This window comes from Ammospiza nelsoni, chromosome 5, assembly GCF_027579445.1.
Source record: "Ammospiza nelsoni isolate bAmmNel1 chromosome 5, bAmmNel1.pri, whole genome shotgun sequence".
Taxonomy (NCBI): Eukaryota; Metazoa; Chordata; class Aves; order Passeriformes; family Passerellidae; genus Ammospiza; species Ammospiza nelsoni.
Window position 1 is genome coordinate 59,732,416 of NC_080637.1, and position 18,895 is coordinate 59,751,310.

The 18,895-nt window shown below is 41.3% G+C and overlaps 1 protein-coding gene across 1 annotated transcript in view; it reads left to right on the forward strand.

Moving 5' to 3' along the window:
* ITPR2 (inositol 1,4,5-trisphosphate receptor type 2) overlaps positions 1–18,895 on the forward strand; it is a 243,595-nt gene that overhangs the window by 108,075 nt on the left and 116,625 nt on the right. Inside the window, exons 31-34 of the mRNA XM_059473401.1 lie at positions 2,356–2,607; positions 4,060–4,185; positions 9,105–9,233; positions 9,816–9,936. Coding sequence (XP_059329384.1) covers positions 2,356–2,607; positions 4,060–4,185; positions 9,105–9,233; positions 9,816–9,936 — 628 coding nt within the window. The remainder of the gene's footprint in view (positions 1–2,355; positions 2,608–4,059; positions 4,186–9,104; positions 9,234–9,815; positions 9,937–18,895) is intronic.

An 18,895-nucleotide genomic window follows, 5' to 3' on the forward strand; every position in this document is an offset into this window, starting at 1 on the left:
TAGATTTTTCTGCTTCCACCAAAAGCTCTTGCAGAGATTTTTTTTATCATCAAACAAAATTTTCAGATTTTTCTCAATTTCAGTATATTTTGCTATTGACCTGTAGCAGCGCAAAGATAAACTGTCATTTTACATTTTTGAGCTGACTCCATGACGAAAGTAGAAATGAATTTGGATACAGCATTCACATCATAAGTCCTGCAGGAATTTCCTGGGGGGAGGAAGCAACCCTGTTTTGATGAAATAGGGTAAGATAATGATCTGTTTTTCAAAAAGTAGGAAATTACAGGTAAGTAATTATGACTTCTTAGAATAGGATGCTAATTGTGAAACTTGAATGGTACTTGAGTGGCAATCCACTCTCAAGGGAACAAATGGTTGGAACTTGCCACCGAGTTGGGACAGTTTCTCTGTAGACAACTGAGATGTACTTTGTGACCTTAAACAAGTGCTGTAGCTTTTCCTGTGCCTCCAGATGGAGCACATAAACAATTTACCACAAGACAAGATAGAATATGACTGTACAGCTTGCCTCAGCTCCTCCTGTGTTTTCTTTCACCCACAGGAAGTACATTGTAGCTTATTCCCGTTTACTGCGAGTGAGGGATAATCTTCATATTTACATGTTCTAGAAAGTGCATGCAGATGAAGGAGCACCATGGCAAGAGAATACTGTCATAAAATCTATTGGACTCCCCAATCTGGCTGATTCCCTTGTTCTCATCTCCTTGGTCTCCATGTCTGCAATGATGTTTACCAATGTGAAAGGTTCCTTGGGGCACTTTTTCTCATTACAAGCAGGCTTTGAGGTTCCTGGAAGAACCCTGCCTGTCAGTGCAAACACTATTACAGAAGGGAAAACAGAATTTACTTTGGGCCAGATCAATGTGGCAGCAGAGTTTTCTATTACCTGTAGTATTCTGGAGTAATATTTTGCTCAGTATCATCAGCTGCTCCAATACTGGACAGCCTTCATTATATTACCATAGAATTCTAAACTTGCTGAAAATACACTTTAATAGCAGAAAATGTTGCTGGGTTGTTTTGTCCTAAGCTCTCATCCCTTTAAATTATTTTTTTTCTGTACTGTGGATTGTCTAGAAAATGTCTGAAAAGTCATGGGTATAGAAATACTGTAGAAACCCAAAGATAAATGAGAAATAGGAATTGCAGGAGAGACTGAATTCACAATTCGCTCCAGCCAAATGTCACAGTAAAAATAAGCAAGAAACCAGGAAAGCACAAACAGAAATGCTGTGAATTCAAAATTTGAAGTGTTGAAACCCTGGAAAGTGTAATGAAATGTTTCTTGACTTTTCATTCTGGGAGACTAATTTTAATTCCTGTTCTTGTTGCTTTCCCATTTCTCAGCAGCCCCAGCAACCTTTATGACTACCCTTGAATTGAATAAGCTGGGATTTCATGTCACATATGGACTGGAATAGGTGAAGTGTCTAACTCACAAAATAAGTGTGATTTTTGAGCTGCCAGGGTGTGTTCTGTACTAGGAGGGGTTTGTGGGAGCTTATTTCACCCACACTGAGAGTGGATTGTGCTTCAAAGGACAGTGATGGAGACAGGATTCCAAACAGGGGTAGAGCAGAGCTCTTCAGTGAGATGTGCTGAGATGGGGCTGCCGCATCCAGCTCCGCTCTGGTTCCTCCTGAAATGAGCAGAGCCCCTGTAGCAGAATCAAACATTTATCACATACACCAGTTTTCTGCTAAATGAAAGTGCTGGCATGACACTGACAAAGTCATGACCCACCTGCCAAATTTGCACAGGATGGGAAGAATCTCCTTTGTTTCCATTACTGAGCAAGGATGGGGAAAAGCTGGGTTCAATTCTGCCTCACACAGGCTTTTTGTGTGAGGCAGCGTGGAAGATTTAATCTCATTGCACCTCAAGTGCTCATCTATGAAACAGGGATAATAAGGCATCCTGGCCTTCTAGCAGGAGGTGAAGATAATTAATTAACTTCACACAAACATTGACATGGTAAGAATAATAAGGATGGCATGCTGTCTTAGGTAAAGACAGAGCTACACAGAAGTTAAACCTCAAATTCACCTTGCATTAGTGCACACCTTGGTGAGTTATTCCAGATTTGCACTTATGTTGATAAGAGCGCAAGTTTGCCTTGGGTATTGTTTTGACATGTTCATTTGGCAAACCACGTCAGAGTAAATTTTGTTTTGTTGTTTGGGTTTTAGCTAGAGAATCTTCGCTACTTAGAGATAAAATAAGAAATTAAGAAAATCATAGAATCATTTAGGTTGGAGTAGACCTTTAAAATCATTGAGTCCAAAACGATTGCAGTGCAGGGTGCTCAGAACCTTGTGCTCTCTTTCTCAGCTGATAAACGGCGGTGAAGATGTGCTGATATTCTACAACGACAGAGCATCCTTCCCAGTGCTGCTGCAGATGATGTGTTCGGAGCGAGACCGAGCCGACGAGAGCGGCCCCTTGGCCTATCACATCACTCTGGTGGAGCTGCTGGCCGCCTGCACCGAGGGCAAGAACGTGTACACAGAGATCAAGTGCAATTCACTGCTGCCCCTGGATGATATTGTCAGGGTAGTGACCCATGATGACTGCATTCCTGAGGTAAGATCCCTCGTGGCAGGAGCAAGCAGACTTAGCATTTTTAGAAAGCAGACAATGTTTTGTTGTTATAATGCACTGACAAGTTGAATATTTGCACAGGGAATGGGCTGGAAATGGGTGGTGCTTCTTAAGGTGAATAAGTGAGAAAGGATAGACAGTATTTATTCCACAGAACATTCCTTGTCCTTAATGCATTGTTTGTCAGCTTTTCAGACACCTTCTTTTGGGTTTGTCCAGCCACTGTCAGAGTTTAGTACACTCTTAACTTGTGGCCGAAACTCTGAAGACCCAGCTGAATGTAGAATTAAGCCAATGTTTTGCCATTGCCTGAATTTCTTGGAAATTATAGATAAAATTCTGTCCATGCTGAAGTCAGTGGGAATTTGGGTGAAGTCTAATTTTATTCAACTCAATTGCAGTCCAGCAAATATTTTTATTCACTGCAGATGAAAGCACAGTTTTGCATGTTTCATGCTAAAGTAGGGCTGTGATATTATCTGGTGGGAAAATGGGGCTCAAGCAACAGAAATAGGGCCTGCAGGAGTTAAAACTCCCTCTATGCCATGAGAATTGCCCTTGTGATCAAATGATCTTATTGCTAAAAAGAAATATGTTTGCTTTGCCCAAAAGTTCCCCTTAAGATTAATTTGAACAGATGGTAATTAGAAAAAAAATCCCAAACAAAAGAAACCTAAAGGTCTGATCTGAATTTTCTCTTTACTGCATTAAACATATGGAACTATCTCATCTCCCTTGACCGTGCTAAGAAATTTTCAGTGCATTTGCATATGTTTATATTTAATCTATACATTTTTGGGCACTGGGTATCCATTTTTATGCTGTGCACATGCAGACTTGTCATGCCAGAGAGGAGTCCTGGCATGTCCTCCTCCTAAGCCTTGTGCTGCCATTGCTGCAGTCCCAGTGCCCCACAACCTTTTTCTGCCATTTAGATCCCAAATGCAGCAAGTGCTGCATTAGGATTGTGGAAATACAGGGACTTCAGTCCCAGCTCTGCAAAAGACTTCTTATTTTATACTTGGCAAGCCTGTCACAAGGCTTCAACATACCACAGTCAACTGGCAAGTGTGGAGTGTCCTGCATTCTGACAGCCTCTGGCTTTGGAGCCAGGCCTTGCTGGTCAGTTATCAGTTATCAGTTAAATACCAGAATCATTACTGGTTTGTCTTCTAGGGGTTTTGTCATTAGAGTAAGGTTTGCAAAACCTTTTCATCTTTCTTCCCGTGGTCTTTCAGTAAACACATTAAGGCATGTGTTGCCCAGCTTCTCTCTAAATCTTCAGAACCAAACATGTGCATTATTATGATTATGAATATTTGTTAGTACTGGAAGGTTCATCTTTATTGTTCAGTATTTTGCAGATAGAAAACATTACATAAATTGTTTTTACTGTTCCATTTCATAGTGATTTTGTTTTTGCTGTTCCTGTAGGTGAAAATTGCCTATGTTAATTTTGTTAACCACTGTTACGTGGACACTGAAGTGGAAATGAAAGAAATCTATGCCAGTAACCATATCTGGAAACTTTTTGAGAACTTCCTTGTTGATATGGCAAGGGTAAGCTTTACCAGGTGTTAAATATTACAGATTGGTCATGGGTGACAACTGAACTGGCAGTAACGGGGTTTTTTTTTGGTGAACTTTTATTTTGTTAACTATTTTTATTCAAAGTTGACAATAGGATAAGTGTGGTTAGTTGGTTTGTTTGTTTAACAAACAGTCAATTCTATGATCTTTATCATTATTTAACCTGCTAATTACTAGCAGCCTTCTCTTTCTAAAAGGGCATCTTGGAATCTGTGCCTTTCTCTTTTCTTACAAAGAAATAAACTGGGGGTGTGTACTGTGTAGATGGTGGAGAGCCTGTATACATCTTTGGGAAGGTGCATTACATGTCATTAGGGTGGTGACTAAAAAAATCCCACATCTGTAATATCTTCCTTTATTCTGTTGTTATAGTGAGGATCAGGGATCAAGATCTTCTCTGGCTCATGTTCCTTCTTTAATCTCTATTTTTGTCTTTCATGCTCCTGTCACTGCATTCTCCCTGCCAGTGTGAAAGGCAGGTGTAGAGCTATGGTCCCTCAGAATACTAATTCAAATATAAATTACAGCTGCAAGAGGAAAGGGCACAGTCAGTACCACAGGCCTGCCATTCCTGTGGTCCTCACTGAGCCTCATGGTGTCAGTACTTGTTGAATTAAAATTTAAGTTGAATTAAGCTTTGTTCCCAGGGATTTTGAAGGCAGAAAACAAGAGCAATCTTATGACTTCCACAGGGATTAAATACAGTAGTAGAGCCATGAGGGGATGCTAGTGTGATGTAATGATTATAGCCTGCACTACACATCCTTTTCTAGGAGGTTAATGCTTCTTGTAATTATAAATAATTACAATATTAATGACAAACAATGGTGTTGCTCTCTCTGCTCAAGAAGTAGAACCATGGGTTATGGGGTTTTTCCCAGTCCATGGTCCATTACATTTTATAATACTTAAGTTCTCAGTCCTTGCATTCTTCATTTCATTGAAATGAAGAGAAAAGGTAAAGAATCTCAGTTTGGTCCTGCTGAAAATGACCCCAAAGTAATAGTATGCCACAAAATAATTCCTGTGAGACCTATTAGGAGAAAATACAATGATTTTTGGCTAAAATAAGAAAGAAAACAAAGACTTATGCTGTACAATAGTTACTGGGACCTGTTCATTTTTTTTCTGTGAAACAGAAACCTTATCTATGGTTTATATGGTTGGGTTTTTTCTTTTGTGGGGTTTTTTTTTCCCTTTCCTTTCTTTTGGGGTGTGTGTGTGTTTTGTTTTCGTTTTATTTTGGTGTATTTTTTTTAGCCTTTTATTTTTCCATGGGAGCAGGTTTGGGCAGGGATGTTTGTGCTCTCTTTTTATGGTGGGAGCTGTTTTCAGCAGTAATTAGTCCTCTACAAACCCTCTTTTCTTGCTGCTTTGTCTCTGTGGTTGTGTTACACAGTGAAAGCCCTCCTGGGCAAAAACAACCTGGGTTGAAAATTAAGATGAGAAACATCCTTGGAGGAGCATTCTGACTTTTAACCTTACTGGTTTTATCTCAAGAAGTATTTTCTTCTATTTAATTCCCTTTCTGGGTTGCCCTTTCCTGACATGTCCTGACCCTGACTTTCCAAACAGAGTCTCCCTCCTCCCTAGCCCTTGAACGTGGCCAATTTTCTCTGCCCCTGGGCTAGAAGCAGGCAAGTAGAGAGAGGGCTCTGTCCAGGTTTCCTCTCATGAGCCTGGAGACAAACTGCACTGTGCTAAATGCTGGGGGCTTGTCCTGATGCTGGTGACCACTGAGCTTGTTTTCACACACCTCTCTCCTGAGAGAAGTTAGACCCCAGGTCTTCAGAGGTGAAGAGGGGAAATGCTGCATTTTGTGCGCGGGTGCTGTTGGCAAAATGCAGGTTTATTCTGCTCTCCTGTAAGTGTGTCAGAAGTGCTCTGGCCTGTCCTGCTCTTCAGCCATGGACAGCTGTATTTTCCAGCTTATGGAGTGTATTTGTTCAGATTTGGTGCTCTGGGGCCCCAACAGAGCCCAAGTGTTATAAATACATCAGCGTTCTGTAGCTATCAGGACAGTTAGAATGCTGTCAGCCTCATGAAAGATGTTACAATAGCTTTCAAAGCATTTAGAAAAAGAGCCCTTTGATCCTCTGTGTTCCAGTGAGCTAAAAGGGATGCTTTTGCATGGGGGAAGGGGAAATGCTTTTCTTTTAGCTGCTACAAATGCCTGTCAGTGGGTGAGGTTGTGAGCTTTGAGTCTGTTATTGGAGAGCACCAAGGTGAAAGACGGAGAGTGTTATCCTCAGGTCGGATTCCTTCTGTTTCAGATATATGTATTAAAAAAAAAAAAAAGTAACTGATTTTTAAAATCTGTTTCTGGATTGAGGAAGGAAATATTTAGTCCCCAGCTGTCATTTTCCTTTCAACAACATGATACATTGCAAAGCAGCCACGAGGCGGATCCGTGTATAAACTGGGTTTGCCAAAAGCTGTCGTGCTTTCAAAGGCACCCTGCTTCTACAGCTTCTGCCAACCTACTTTCTGCTGGGTGTGACTTACAGCCTTGTGCTGAGCAAAGTGGGTGCTGCTGAAGGAAAGGCATCCCTTTCCTGTGTGTGGCCCAGCCTGTGTAAGTGAGCAGCTGTAGTCTGAGCAGGATTAAAGACAAGAGCCGAGGATCTGACAGCTGTAAAGTCATCCTGGCTTTCTCTGCAGAATTTTTGAAGTATTAGTCATGTGAGTTTTGGTCCCAAAGCCTCTTAAGGGGTTTTTAAACACTGCTTTCTCAATCCTCATCTCCATTTCATGCATTTCAGGTTTTTGTTTTTTTCTTCCACGGAGGAAGATCTGTCAGTCCCCAAAGGGCAGAGGGATAAGAACAAATGAGAGGATTTCCAAATTCCTTCTGTGCTGGGAATTTTTCAGACCAGTGTTTGAGCAGAGGGGCATTCCCACATATAGCTCTGCTTTTCAGGCAGCTGAAGGGGAAAGCTTGAAAGTGTTCTGGAATTTAGTTTTGGTGATTTCTGCATTCACTGTGCCAGCACTGGACAGCTTCCTGTCTTCCTATTGGGATTGCAAATGCTGAGCTCAGAGCTACTGGCTCCAGCCAAAATTGGCATGCAGATTAATTAAAAGCAAAAGAACTTCCAGAGATTTTTCGTTCTATGATCTCTTTTTAAAAAAAAAATTAAACAAATTTTGATTATTAACTGAATCATTTACCTGCAGAAGGACTGGGGGTGGTGGTGGTGTCACACTTTTCCCAAAGCAGAAGGGCTGATAAGTTTGCTGTTTCATTTTAGCCACTGTTGCTTCTCTGACCAAAATCTTTCCTGGGGTGATAAAAAAATGCACTCGGTGGAGGCATGACTGATTTATCTGACACATTTTAGATAAGTAGACAAGCAAACTCCTCAAGATGCCTCATTTGTCTAGGTCTGAAGTTGTCTTTGGTTATTCCTCTGCCTGCTGCATGACAATGTTTGTGTGCTAGACCCAAGGTGCTTCTGTGTTCCCCTGAGCTCTAGCACACCCTGAACACAGGTGCTTTTGGATGTCATGTCAGTCCACTTCCTTAAAACATTCCTGGTGAAATTGCTGTCTTGAAATGAGAGTGGCAGTGTGTAATTAGAGAGAATCTTTGCCCTGTGTGAGATTCAGGTGCTGTGGATTATCTCTCTGATTCTGTCACCAGCTTTTCCCTTAAGCAATTCAATCAGCTTCTCTGGACTCCCCATCCTCGAAGAGATGTAATGGTAAGTGTGTGCCACTCAGGTTTGGGGTTATGTATTAAATGCACACATGGCAATGACTCCTATCCCTGGAATTTTTGTATGCAAAATAAATTCTGCTTTTGCATAGATTCACTAGAACATCACAGTCATCTCTGGCTTGTGTAGGTGAAAGAGAAAACAACTCTGCCTTCATTTCTTGTTAAACATGACTACAGCTGCTTATTCAAAGGCTGTTGAAGAGGTAGTATGACTACAGTCTGTACTACTTATTTGTCCAGTCTTGTCTTTCTCATTGTTTTTGGCTCTCTGTAGACTCCTTTCAGTATTGTGTACACTGACACATGCAAAGTCAACATGACTCTGTATAGATGTTCAAAAGTGTTGAAGAGAAATAAAGGAAATACTGAAGGATGTAATCCACACCAGTAATTTTTCCCTTTCTTTAAGTGTGACATCTTTACGCAGCAACAAACTTTAAGTGTTGTACCAAAGGGAGTCTTCAGAACCTTTTGTACAAATCTTCCCACTTCCTCCACCATTCAATCATCCTTCTGTGCTCCAGAGCTGTCCTGGTATCATCCATTCCCTTCTTTCATTGTTTTAGCTTGGCTTCTGTATTTTCCCCATGTGGCTTCCCAAAGAAATGCTGCCTCTCTTCCAGTACCATCCTAAAGCCTGTTGCTATTGAGTGTGCTGTTTCCCTTCCTTCCCTCCTTTTAAACATTTTTCTTGCAAATGAGCTTCACCTTTTCCACCCAGTTGTGGTGATTAATTGTTGAGAGAAGCTAAATGTTGTATGAAATCTTTCTAACCTGAGTTGTTTATGTCTCATCTGTCTCTGAAGCATCTTCCAACCAGCCCTGCAATGGGAGGAAAGGTCCATTTTCTTCTTGAATCTGTCTAAATGTGTAAGTGGCATGCAGTGTGCTGATTTAGGGGCATCTTTTCTTCATGGTGTGGGAAAGAAAAGGCAGGCAGCCAGAAAGAACTAGTTCAGAAAAAAAGGGTGGACCTCCAAGAAGAAAGATAAGCTATGATAAATCCAGCTTCAACTCTAATATAGTTCTCTCTGATAGATACTATATGAAAATGTTTTGTTTTTACTATAAGAAGAAATATCAGATGTGTTGTAATAAATACAAAATAACAAAGCTTGCTTATTGGGGAGAGAACTAAATCTCATTGTTTCCTCCTCCTTCCCTGCAGGTTTGTAACACAACCACGGATCGTAAACACGCAGACACGTCTCTGGAGAAATATGTCACTGAGCCTGTCATGAGCATTGTGAGTGGCTTCTTCAATTCACCATTTTCAGACAACAGCACCAGCCTCCAGGTAAGGAGAAGAGACACAGACAAATCAGCTATTCAGAACATTAATGAGATACCTTCTGCTACCTGCATAGGAATGCTGTCTCTTTTCATCCTCCTTTGATTTCTCTGTCCCTTCTCACACCACAGACTACCAGCTTAATCCCTCTTTAAAACACTTTATTCTTCATTTTAGTCACTTGCACCTTGAACCAGTAGACAGCTCAATGTGCTCAGAGTTAGTTCTGCCTCTTGTGAATTCATTGGACGGGATATCCTTGTAGAAAAATCTTTGTGTGAGAGAGATGCTGTGTCCTGTGACAGAAGGGACACACGCCTGAGAATGGGAAAAACTCCTCTGTCCTTGTGGTGTGTACAGTATTTGCTTGATATCAGAAGCAATCTAAGGAAAAATTGCATGATTTGGCCTTTTTAGAGGTGCAGCATTGATTTCTGCTCCTGCCAGACCTAAAGATCAAAGAGAATTTAATGGAGCCATAACTTGAGTCTACAAGCTAAAATCCCCTTGGTTTACTTTGTGTCAAACCCTAGGGCAGCTGTGAGGAGATCCTTAAGGGTAAAATTCTGTGTTTGTTTTTGTTTTCAGACACACCAGCCTGTTTTTATTCAGCTGCTGCAGTCTGCTTTCAGAATTTACAACTGTACCTGGCCAAACCCAACACAGAAAGCCTCAGTGGAGTCCTGTATCAAGACTTTGGCTGAAGTGGGTAGGTTCAGGTTTTACTTTGATTATTGCTCTTTGTGTTTAAAGATCAGACTTGAAGTTTAACAGGTTTTACTTTGACTCTACCATCCTGAAGCTGTGTCAGCAGTGATTTCAGAAATTCCACTTTCTGAGGCTAAATTCTTCCTTCTTTTATAATCCATTCAAACCTGCCCCATCAAATAGGGTTGTTAGGGTGAAACTGGTAGGGCAGAGGGATGAGCCTGCTAAGTGAGTGCTGATTGAGCTTTCTGCCATCAATTTTAATTTGATGGTTGAAACTCTTGATGATTTTAACTTTTTAATATCAAGCAAGTTATGGTATTAAATCACAACGTAAGCAAGGGCATCCCTGTTAAAATAATTTTTTTAAAACTTCTTATCCTACATTAGAAAAAAGTTCTTCACCAGAACATAGCTAAGACTGGCAAAAGTTAATTAGGTTAAATTTCTATAAATATGATTTTAAAATCTTCTGCCATTCTATTCTGACAGAATAAAGGATTATTCAATGTAGTTTCCAAAAGTCAGTGGTGATGGTTGCTTGTAGAATAAGTTTCTGCTCACTGGGAATGAAATCTGAGTAGAGGCAGATACATAGAAACTGGCTAAATTCTATTGTTGATACATTTATTAAAAAGTATTAATAAATAATGATAAAACAATATGAGAGGGTCCCAGAGCCACCTGCAGCACTGTAACAACAACAGCACTGTTACAGAAGTATCATTTAGCATTTTAGCCAAAACATCTCATTAACTTTCCATGTGAATGTGAATAAGCAGTTACCTAAAAATTTAGCAACCTTCAATTGTTTTATTTGCTGTGCAAATGATTTAATTAGGGATCCATCTGGCAAACAAACTTTGGAAGTTGAAGACATTTTATTTCCTTTATGCTGTAACTACTACAGTCTCACATAAAGCTCCAACTCTACAAATTCTTGTTTGTGTGTTTAACACTTATCCCCTTGCTCTTCTCTGGCATTTCTGGAAACAGTCATCAATAAATTACTTCCTTTGGGAGTCTGGGGAGTGGGGGAGAAATAGGGCAGGTGAGAGTAGGTTTGAGACCAACCATGCTCTCTGTGTGCTTGTAGACAGCTCAATGTCTTCATTTCTGTAGAGCTGCATCTAAAATCAAATTCCAGCTCAGAGAGGTCGTTGTGTTATCTCATCAAGATGAGGCTGTTTGGAGGCATCTGAGCGTGGGTTTATTTCCATTTGGCTACGTGCCCACAGCACACAGCTGATTCTAGCCTGAAAAATTCCCAGCAAATTCCAGCAATGCAGAGCTCTGCTGATTGCTGGATGAGTCAGGTCAGGCTCTCACTGGGCTTTCTCTTCTCCCAAGGAGCATGTGCTAGGACAAGAACAAAAGTTCTCAGGTTGCACCAGGGGAGGTTTAGGTTTGGTGTTAGGAAAATTTTCTTCACAGAAGGGGTTGTCAAGCACTGGAACAGGCTGCCCTGGAAAGTGGTTGAGTCATCATACCCTGGAGGTACTTAAAAGACATGTAGATGTGGCACTTAGAGACTTGGTGCAGTGATGGACGTGGCACTGTTAGATTACTGCTTGGACTCTATCTTGAAGGTCTTTTCCAACCTAAATTATTCTATTATTCTGCCCTGTTGAGACAGCCAAGCTGAGCTTGTCCCCACAGCAGCCTGAGAGGGAAACCACAGGTCACCCTAAGGGCATGGCAGATCCAGCTTCATGTCAGGTGTGCCAGCACATGAAAGGGCTGGTGGGCTTTGCTGGGCATCCTCTGTGTGCCTCTTGTTTCTGGGGGCTCCAGGAATGGCTGATGTCTGGAGTTTGCTTCAGATATGTGACTTTGTATCCTATTTGTGGAGCTCAGTTTCTACCTCCACTACAGTCCTTTCTTTCATTGTTTTCTTTTTTCTGGAGATAGTTTAGAGTTGTTTTGTTTGTTGGTTTTTTTTTTTAAAGTAAGCTCTTGTGCTATCCTATGGGTCCAGGCTCCTTCTTGCTCCTCTGGCTTCCCACCCATGGGCCCCCAGCCTTGCCTTGAGTGCTGTCAGGTGTGGCAGAGCAGAGCTGAGCTGCCAGTGAAGGGCATCACTCCCTGTCCTCCTCTGGGGCTTCCCTGCAGCAGGAACTGCCAGGCTGGGAGCCCCTGGGGTGCCATGGGCTGGCAGCCTCAGAGCAGCTCCCTGAAAGCACACAGCACTGCTGATTTCCTTGCCCATATCCTAACAACTGCTCAGGGATTCATCACTGATAGCAATATCCAGCATGGTAAAGTTGTGTTGTGTCAGACAATTGCCACGTTTTTATTGAGTGGTTTATTATGACAGTGCAGAAGGGAAGAGGTGAGGGGGATTTCCCCAAAGAGCAAGGTAGCTGGAGAAGAAGTGGAAGCAGAGTTTTTGACAAACCCCCCTGTGCAAAATTTGCCTGGCCAGCAGAGATTTTAACTGTGGGTGATACTTGGTGTTCCTGGGCACGGTGACAAATGTGTCTTGCCTGGGCTAATGGAGTAGGCCTGTTCTCCATGGAAATATTTGGAAAAACTTCCCCAGCTGGGGATACCAGAGGCTTTTACAGCCAAGGCCCTTCTGTGATTGCAGTGGGTGCCTGGTGTCTTTCTCTGTCGGGTGTTCCTCTGCCCAAAATGATGCCTCACTTTGAGAAGCTGGAGGCATCTTCCATAATACAACACAAACATAGCAACCTTCTTGTGCTCTTTTGTTGGCTGCATATGTGGACCATTTTTTCCCCTTTTCTGACTTGAGAATCTTACAATTTTAATGTTTTGTGTTTCACAGCCAGGCTTTAAAAAACCTCTAAAAAGATTTTGCCTATATCAGAGAGATGGAGTATTGGACAGATTTACAGCAGGGACCAAAGACTTCTGAGGAAAAATAAGTGGAGTATAGACCTGAAAGAACAAACATGATTTTTTTAAAATTTTTTTTTTTTTTTTTTGGTGTCATTGCCCTGGATTTACAAATGAATCTCAGGGGGAAGAAAGAAAGATCATACACAGATTTCCCAAGATATCAAAGATCCATATAATGACACACTTTTAAAATGACACACTTTAGAGCAAATTTAAACAACATACACTCTGCTCAGTGCTTCCTGGTTTGTTGCTGGCAGGTGGATGCAAGCACTGCCTCAAGAGCTTGAGATCATTACATCCGTTTTCTGATGAGTACTGTAAGGATGTGTGTTACCTTCCAGGTCAACAAAAGGATATCTCACAGTAGCTTATTTTTTATAACCCTGGTACTTCAACTCCACTCTACCACCAGGGAAAAACTGCATAAGCTTTTCAAGCCTCACTTGCGGCTTTGTCTCCAGGCCCTTTCCTGCCTCCAGTTCAGCAGGAAGCATAGAGGCTTGCTCCTCTTCTTCAGCAGATCCAGGAGGTTTGGAACACAGATATCAATGTGCACCAGGTTTCTATTGCCCAGGAAACATTTAGCTACTTGGCCTGAATAGAAACACTTGTGAAATTACATTTACATATATATATATATATATATACATACATACATATGTGTGTGTGTGTGTGACTTGTTCACATGGATTTCTGAAGCAGGTTACCACACTGGTGAGAATGAACACATACATATATCACTTTGGCCTTTTCTCTTTTATTACATAGAGCTGAGCTTTTGCTTGAAAATACAGTCCAAAAAGTGAATAATCAAAACTGCTCCCATCTCCCTGGTAAAATAGAAACAACTGAAAAATACCCAGACCTTTGTGAAAACAGAGGAAATAAGACATCCAACCATATAATTTATTTCAAATGACTTTCAGTTCATGCATTTTACGATCTTTGCAAGGCTGAGAAGGGCGGAGGCCAGTCTCAAAGTCTGCATTTTAAACCAGCTCTTTCTATAAAGATTGGGGAATATCACTCTCCTTGCAACCAAAGATTGTATATCTTAAATTACATATCCTAAATGGCATTGAAGCAGGGTCTTTCCTGACCAGTCCTTCAGGACCCATGCAAAGAACTATCTTTGCTTCTTAATTAAGGCAGCAATTCTTGTAGCTTCTCCTCTCAGCATCAGTTTTCTGTTACAAGGATAAATTCACTTGTTTTACACTCTTGTCTCTGTAGCATCCATTAGTTTTCTCCATTATGTTTTAAAAAATTGAATCTTTCCTCTGGTACTGTGTCTATCCCAAGGATATGGTCTGTCTGTGATTGTGCTGTGACCACCAGTAATGAAATAATTGGAATTTCCCAGATGAGTAAACAGTGCCAGATAGGAACCTGCATTTTGTTGCACTATGTCTCTTGGCAGACCCTTAAAAAAAAATCTGTTAGCAAGCCAAATTGCATTAGTCACTATCAGATTATGTTCTAGGATGTTGTGCAGGAGAAGCAAGAGGAGAATTCTTGTTTCCATCCTACCCAATTTGAGGTGAGCCCTGTAAGATTGCTATTTCCTAAGTTCCAAGCTGGAACAGGTACAGAGGAAGCACTGCTGAGGTGGTCAGGGCAAAGGAGAACTCTGTTACAGGAAGGGAATTCAGAACCCCCACATGTTTTGCTTAGCAAAACACAGACCTGTGTTGTTGCTCTTTAAATGTACTTAAGAAGATAAATAGTCACAGAGACATTTAAGCTGAAGGACAGTGCTGACCCAAAACCAACTTCACATAAATTACACTAGGTTGTAAATAAAACCTAAATAAATTTAGATTGTAAATCAGAGGATTAGAACCCACTTTGGAAGGATGTCCTTGGTCAGTGGGCTGAGAGAAAGCAGAGGGAGGAGGAATGGCAGATAAGCTGCCATCATTTTAAATGGGGCTCAATAAATTTTTCCAGAGATATTAAAGAGCATGGGTTGTCTGTAACAGAGAGCAGATGGTCTGAAGGTGTACTGAAGTCCTTTCTAGTTGAGTATTTATTCCCTAATTTAAAATCACCAATACCTCCTTGTACAGAATCCAAAAAAAAAAAACCTCTCCTCTGGTTCTTCTTGACCATGCTTTTATGCCCTCTAAAGCCCTTTACTTTTCCCTGACAAATAACAAATAGGAAATATTAAACATAAAATCTAGGTCACATTTTGTTGCTTCTTTGAAATGATTATGTGTGTTTTAATGTCCATATAGATGAATTTTCATATAACAATTTTTTCAGTCATGAAAGTACATTTATTTCACTTCCCATTTGAATTTTAAAATCTTTCTTCCATTTTATAAAAAGCTAGACCTTCATTTTCAATTTTTAGTTCAAATAAAATAATTATCCTGTTGTTACTTTTTTGACAGCAAGAAGAATACATTTCAGATGAAGCACATATTTTATTCTATTTTAACTGTTTGTGTTTCCCTAATTGCAAGAAAAATTCAATGATGATCTTTTTACAGGCTGATAAATATTTTAGCGTAGATTTTCTGTTGGAAAAAAACATCCAAGTGAAGGGTACAAGATTGGCAGGTTTGTGTCTTGTCTACACAAAGCTTTTATTTCCCTTAAAAAGTCTTGCTGTTGCTAGCATTAGTGTCTCTCCATCCGAATGCATTTGTTAAGCAGTCAGTAAATGATTAAGGAGCTGGAGGGACTGATTTATGGAACAAAATTAATTGAACTAAATATGCATCACTCTGTTACGTGACAACTGGGAAGTGTGGGAGAACATGATAGAGCTGTCTGTGACTACCAGGGGGTGTAAACTGGGAGCAGAGCAAAGGATTCGCAGCCAGCTACAGCTGGGGCCCTTTCCTGACCCATACTGCCTGGCACTCTCCTCCTTGAGGGGCTTTAGGGACCAAATGCCTGTGTGTCCCCCTGAAAACCCTCACCAGGGATGCTTCAGGGTTAATTAGCTGTGAAGCCACCACACTCTGGTGAGTTCTGTATATACTGCAGAAGCTAATGTAGTGACATTTAAAGTGAGGGAGCAGTAGGTGGAAATAGTGAGAACAGCGAGGTTCCTTATGGCAAGACAGATTATTCTGCAGAATGGGCATCCAGGGAAAATTACAGGCAAGGGCCACTTCCTGGAAATCCTTAGGACTGAATTGCTCCTCAGACACAGGCAGCACCACAGTGAAAGGACGGTGCTTCAGGAGGCATTCCTGAAATAGGTCCAATTGCTGTGCTCCTGTGAAGAGAACTACATGCAGGTAATTTAACAAAATAATACCTGGGCCCATTTCAGCCTCTCTGGGAGCAGCTGGACTGTGCTCCTGGGGCTTGGCTGCAGCTTGCTTGTCCAGAGTGCCTTGATTTTTACCTGCTTGATTCTTGGCATTCCTGGTGCTCTGTTCTTTTGAGTTTTTGAGTACTCTTTCATTGTTTAAACAGTAAGGGGGAGGAAAGCTGCTGATCACTGGATGCCCACCGACCCATCCAGCATGGGGCAGGGCATTTTGCTGAGACCAGGCTGAATTCACAGCACTGTGTTTCTTACCTCTGCCATGGGTTGTGTTTGCTCACTTGTCTTGGCTCCTCTTGGCTCTCTTGCTGAGAGATAATTGGGAGCAGCAGATTGAGAGTTAGTAGTTTAAAGGATTTCCCAGAAATTCCATCTCCTCTGACACTGGCAAAATGGTGCTGTATATTCAGGATGTAATTAGCCCTGTGCACAGTGCCCTAGGTGGGAAATGGGCACTGTGTAAGCCTGGGATGCTCCTCCACTGCAGGGCAGAATTTACCTGTGCTGAAGACATCACAGAACCACACAATATTCTGAGCTGGAAGGGACCCACAAGGATAATTGAGTCTATCCTGATAAGTATCCTGCTGAATACTTATGTACAAACAGCCACAAAGCTTTTTACCAAATTCACCAGATAAAAGACAGAATTTTACCCCATCTTGGCTCCTTTGTCTACTAGCTCTAACCATACTTTGCAAGTTTGAGTGCTGTCCAAAAGTATTTCTAAGTGGAACAAAAATAAACATGCTTTTAAATATTTGATGTTGATACTTTAAGGGAGATTGACACATTTTGAAGAGGAAAGCAGCCTACAACACCTAAATTAAAAATAAATATTTATGTTCACATTTGTTCATCAGCTTTCCAAAATGTAAAAATATGTTTCATGTAGTTTTAAATAATGAAATGTGAAACAAATGAAAGATAATACTTTCTACAAGCTGAAAAGAAATAAGAAGACAAAGGCTTTGTTTATAGCTTAGACTTCAACAGTGCCCTTTGACAACCAATACAAATCTTAATTACAAATGGAATTATACATGTAAGAACTGCTCAAAACAAAGGAGTATTTTTTTTCTCTCTCTGGTTTTCTTTGTGATAGTTTTAATTAGCTCCAACTCTTTGAACAATCATAGTCCTTGACTGCTCCTCAGACACTGATGGAAGTTGTTAACTTCAAATGGCATCTCTAGGATTGCAGAAGTCTGGGTTCTCCTCTGAACAGTGTGCTCCCCATTGCTAAATTTATTCTTCGATATATCAGGATTCTGCATACACTCCACTTAATTGAGAAGTGAGCATTGTCCAGTAGCATTCTAGTGATTGACATTAGGACACAATAAATTGGATTAATAGGCTGCAGCACCCTACCCACCCTGGCAGAACTTTATTGGACTTATCTAGTAAAGTCAGCAGCAACAGGGCAAATGTGTTTTGAAAAACAGCCCAGTTGAATTACATGGAAAAACCATCATTAGAAATAATGGCCAGCCATACATGGCATTTTCCACATGTTAATCAGGAACTTGCCTTCAAAACAAATGGAGAGTGGAAAGGAAAAGTCAATTTGTGTCTTCCCAGCTTAAACTAATTTTTTTTTCAATTCCCTGTGGCCAACCGTTTAAATAAAAGTGCCTGCCAGAAATGGATTTAGAGAGTTCTCTTCCATCCCAATGGAACAGCCTGATCCATGGGGGAAGCCCCAGTCCTGCATCAGGATCCAACCTTGCAGTGGGAAGAGAGGAGGGTGCCCTGAACCTGTGGGATCCATTAAAGGGAAGAGAGCCCCATGACAGAACGCCCTTGCCACAGTCTCTGAGGCTGGGGGTTGAGGTGTCACAGCCAGATTTAGGTCTATAATAAAAGCTGTCATTTCAGTCTAGTCCTGAGGGAAGAGAAAGTTTGTGCCTGGGATCTGTGACTCACTGTGCTTGGCAGCACTGCAGCCTTCATTCATTCATCAGAGCTGTGTGGTGCCTCTGCCTGCACGTCCTCCCCGGGGCTGGAGGCATGGGCTGCTTGGGACAGAAGGGCACCTGCTGACTTCACAGGTTCAGGACATAAAGCTGGATGTATTTTAGAGCTGGGAGGAAGAGGTGGAGTATTTTTGATGCCTCCCTCCACCGTGGAAAGTGTGTTAGTGAGGAATAGTGGGGAAATGCCTCGGAGAAACATTGTGCAAAACTGCAATTTGGGCTAATTGCTTTTTAAATTTCAGCTTGTTTCAATAAGGAAAACTGAAAAATTACTTATTATTGGTCATTATGACAAATGGATTAGAACTGCTCCATTCTATTTTTAAGTTTTTATTAAACATAAGCTGTGCCACTGAAGTTAAGTGAAATGACATGGAATACAGAGCCTAATCACTGGAACACAACCTGGTCATTCAGAGATATTGACCATAGGCTCACAGAATGGTTTGTGTTGAAAAGGGCCTTAAACAGCATCCAGCTCCACCCCCTGCCATGGGCAAGGACACCTTCCACTATCCCAGCTTGCTCAGAGCCCCATCCAACCTGGTCTGAAACATTTCCAGGGATGGGGCAAACTTTTGTTTATTGGTTGAATTTCAGACTGCTCATGCTGAGCCAGAGAACAGTGTCACTCTGATCTCCAGTGGGATGGAAAGGAGCAGCTAACACAAAGATTTTACTGGGGGAGGGGGCAGATACCTTCTAACGCTGCCTTTCACCTTCCTTTTCAAACAACAGTTCAGGATGCCATAGTAGTTTAATAGTGGATGCCCTGCAAGAATTCCTGCAAGTCTCTTCCAATTTTTTTTTATTCTGATACTCTCTCT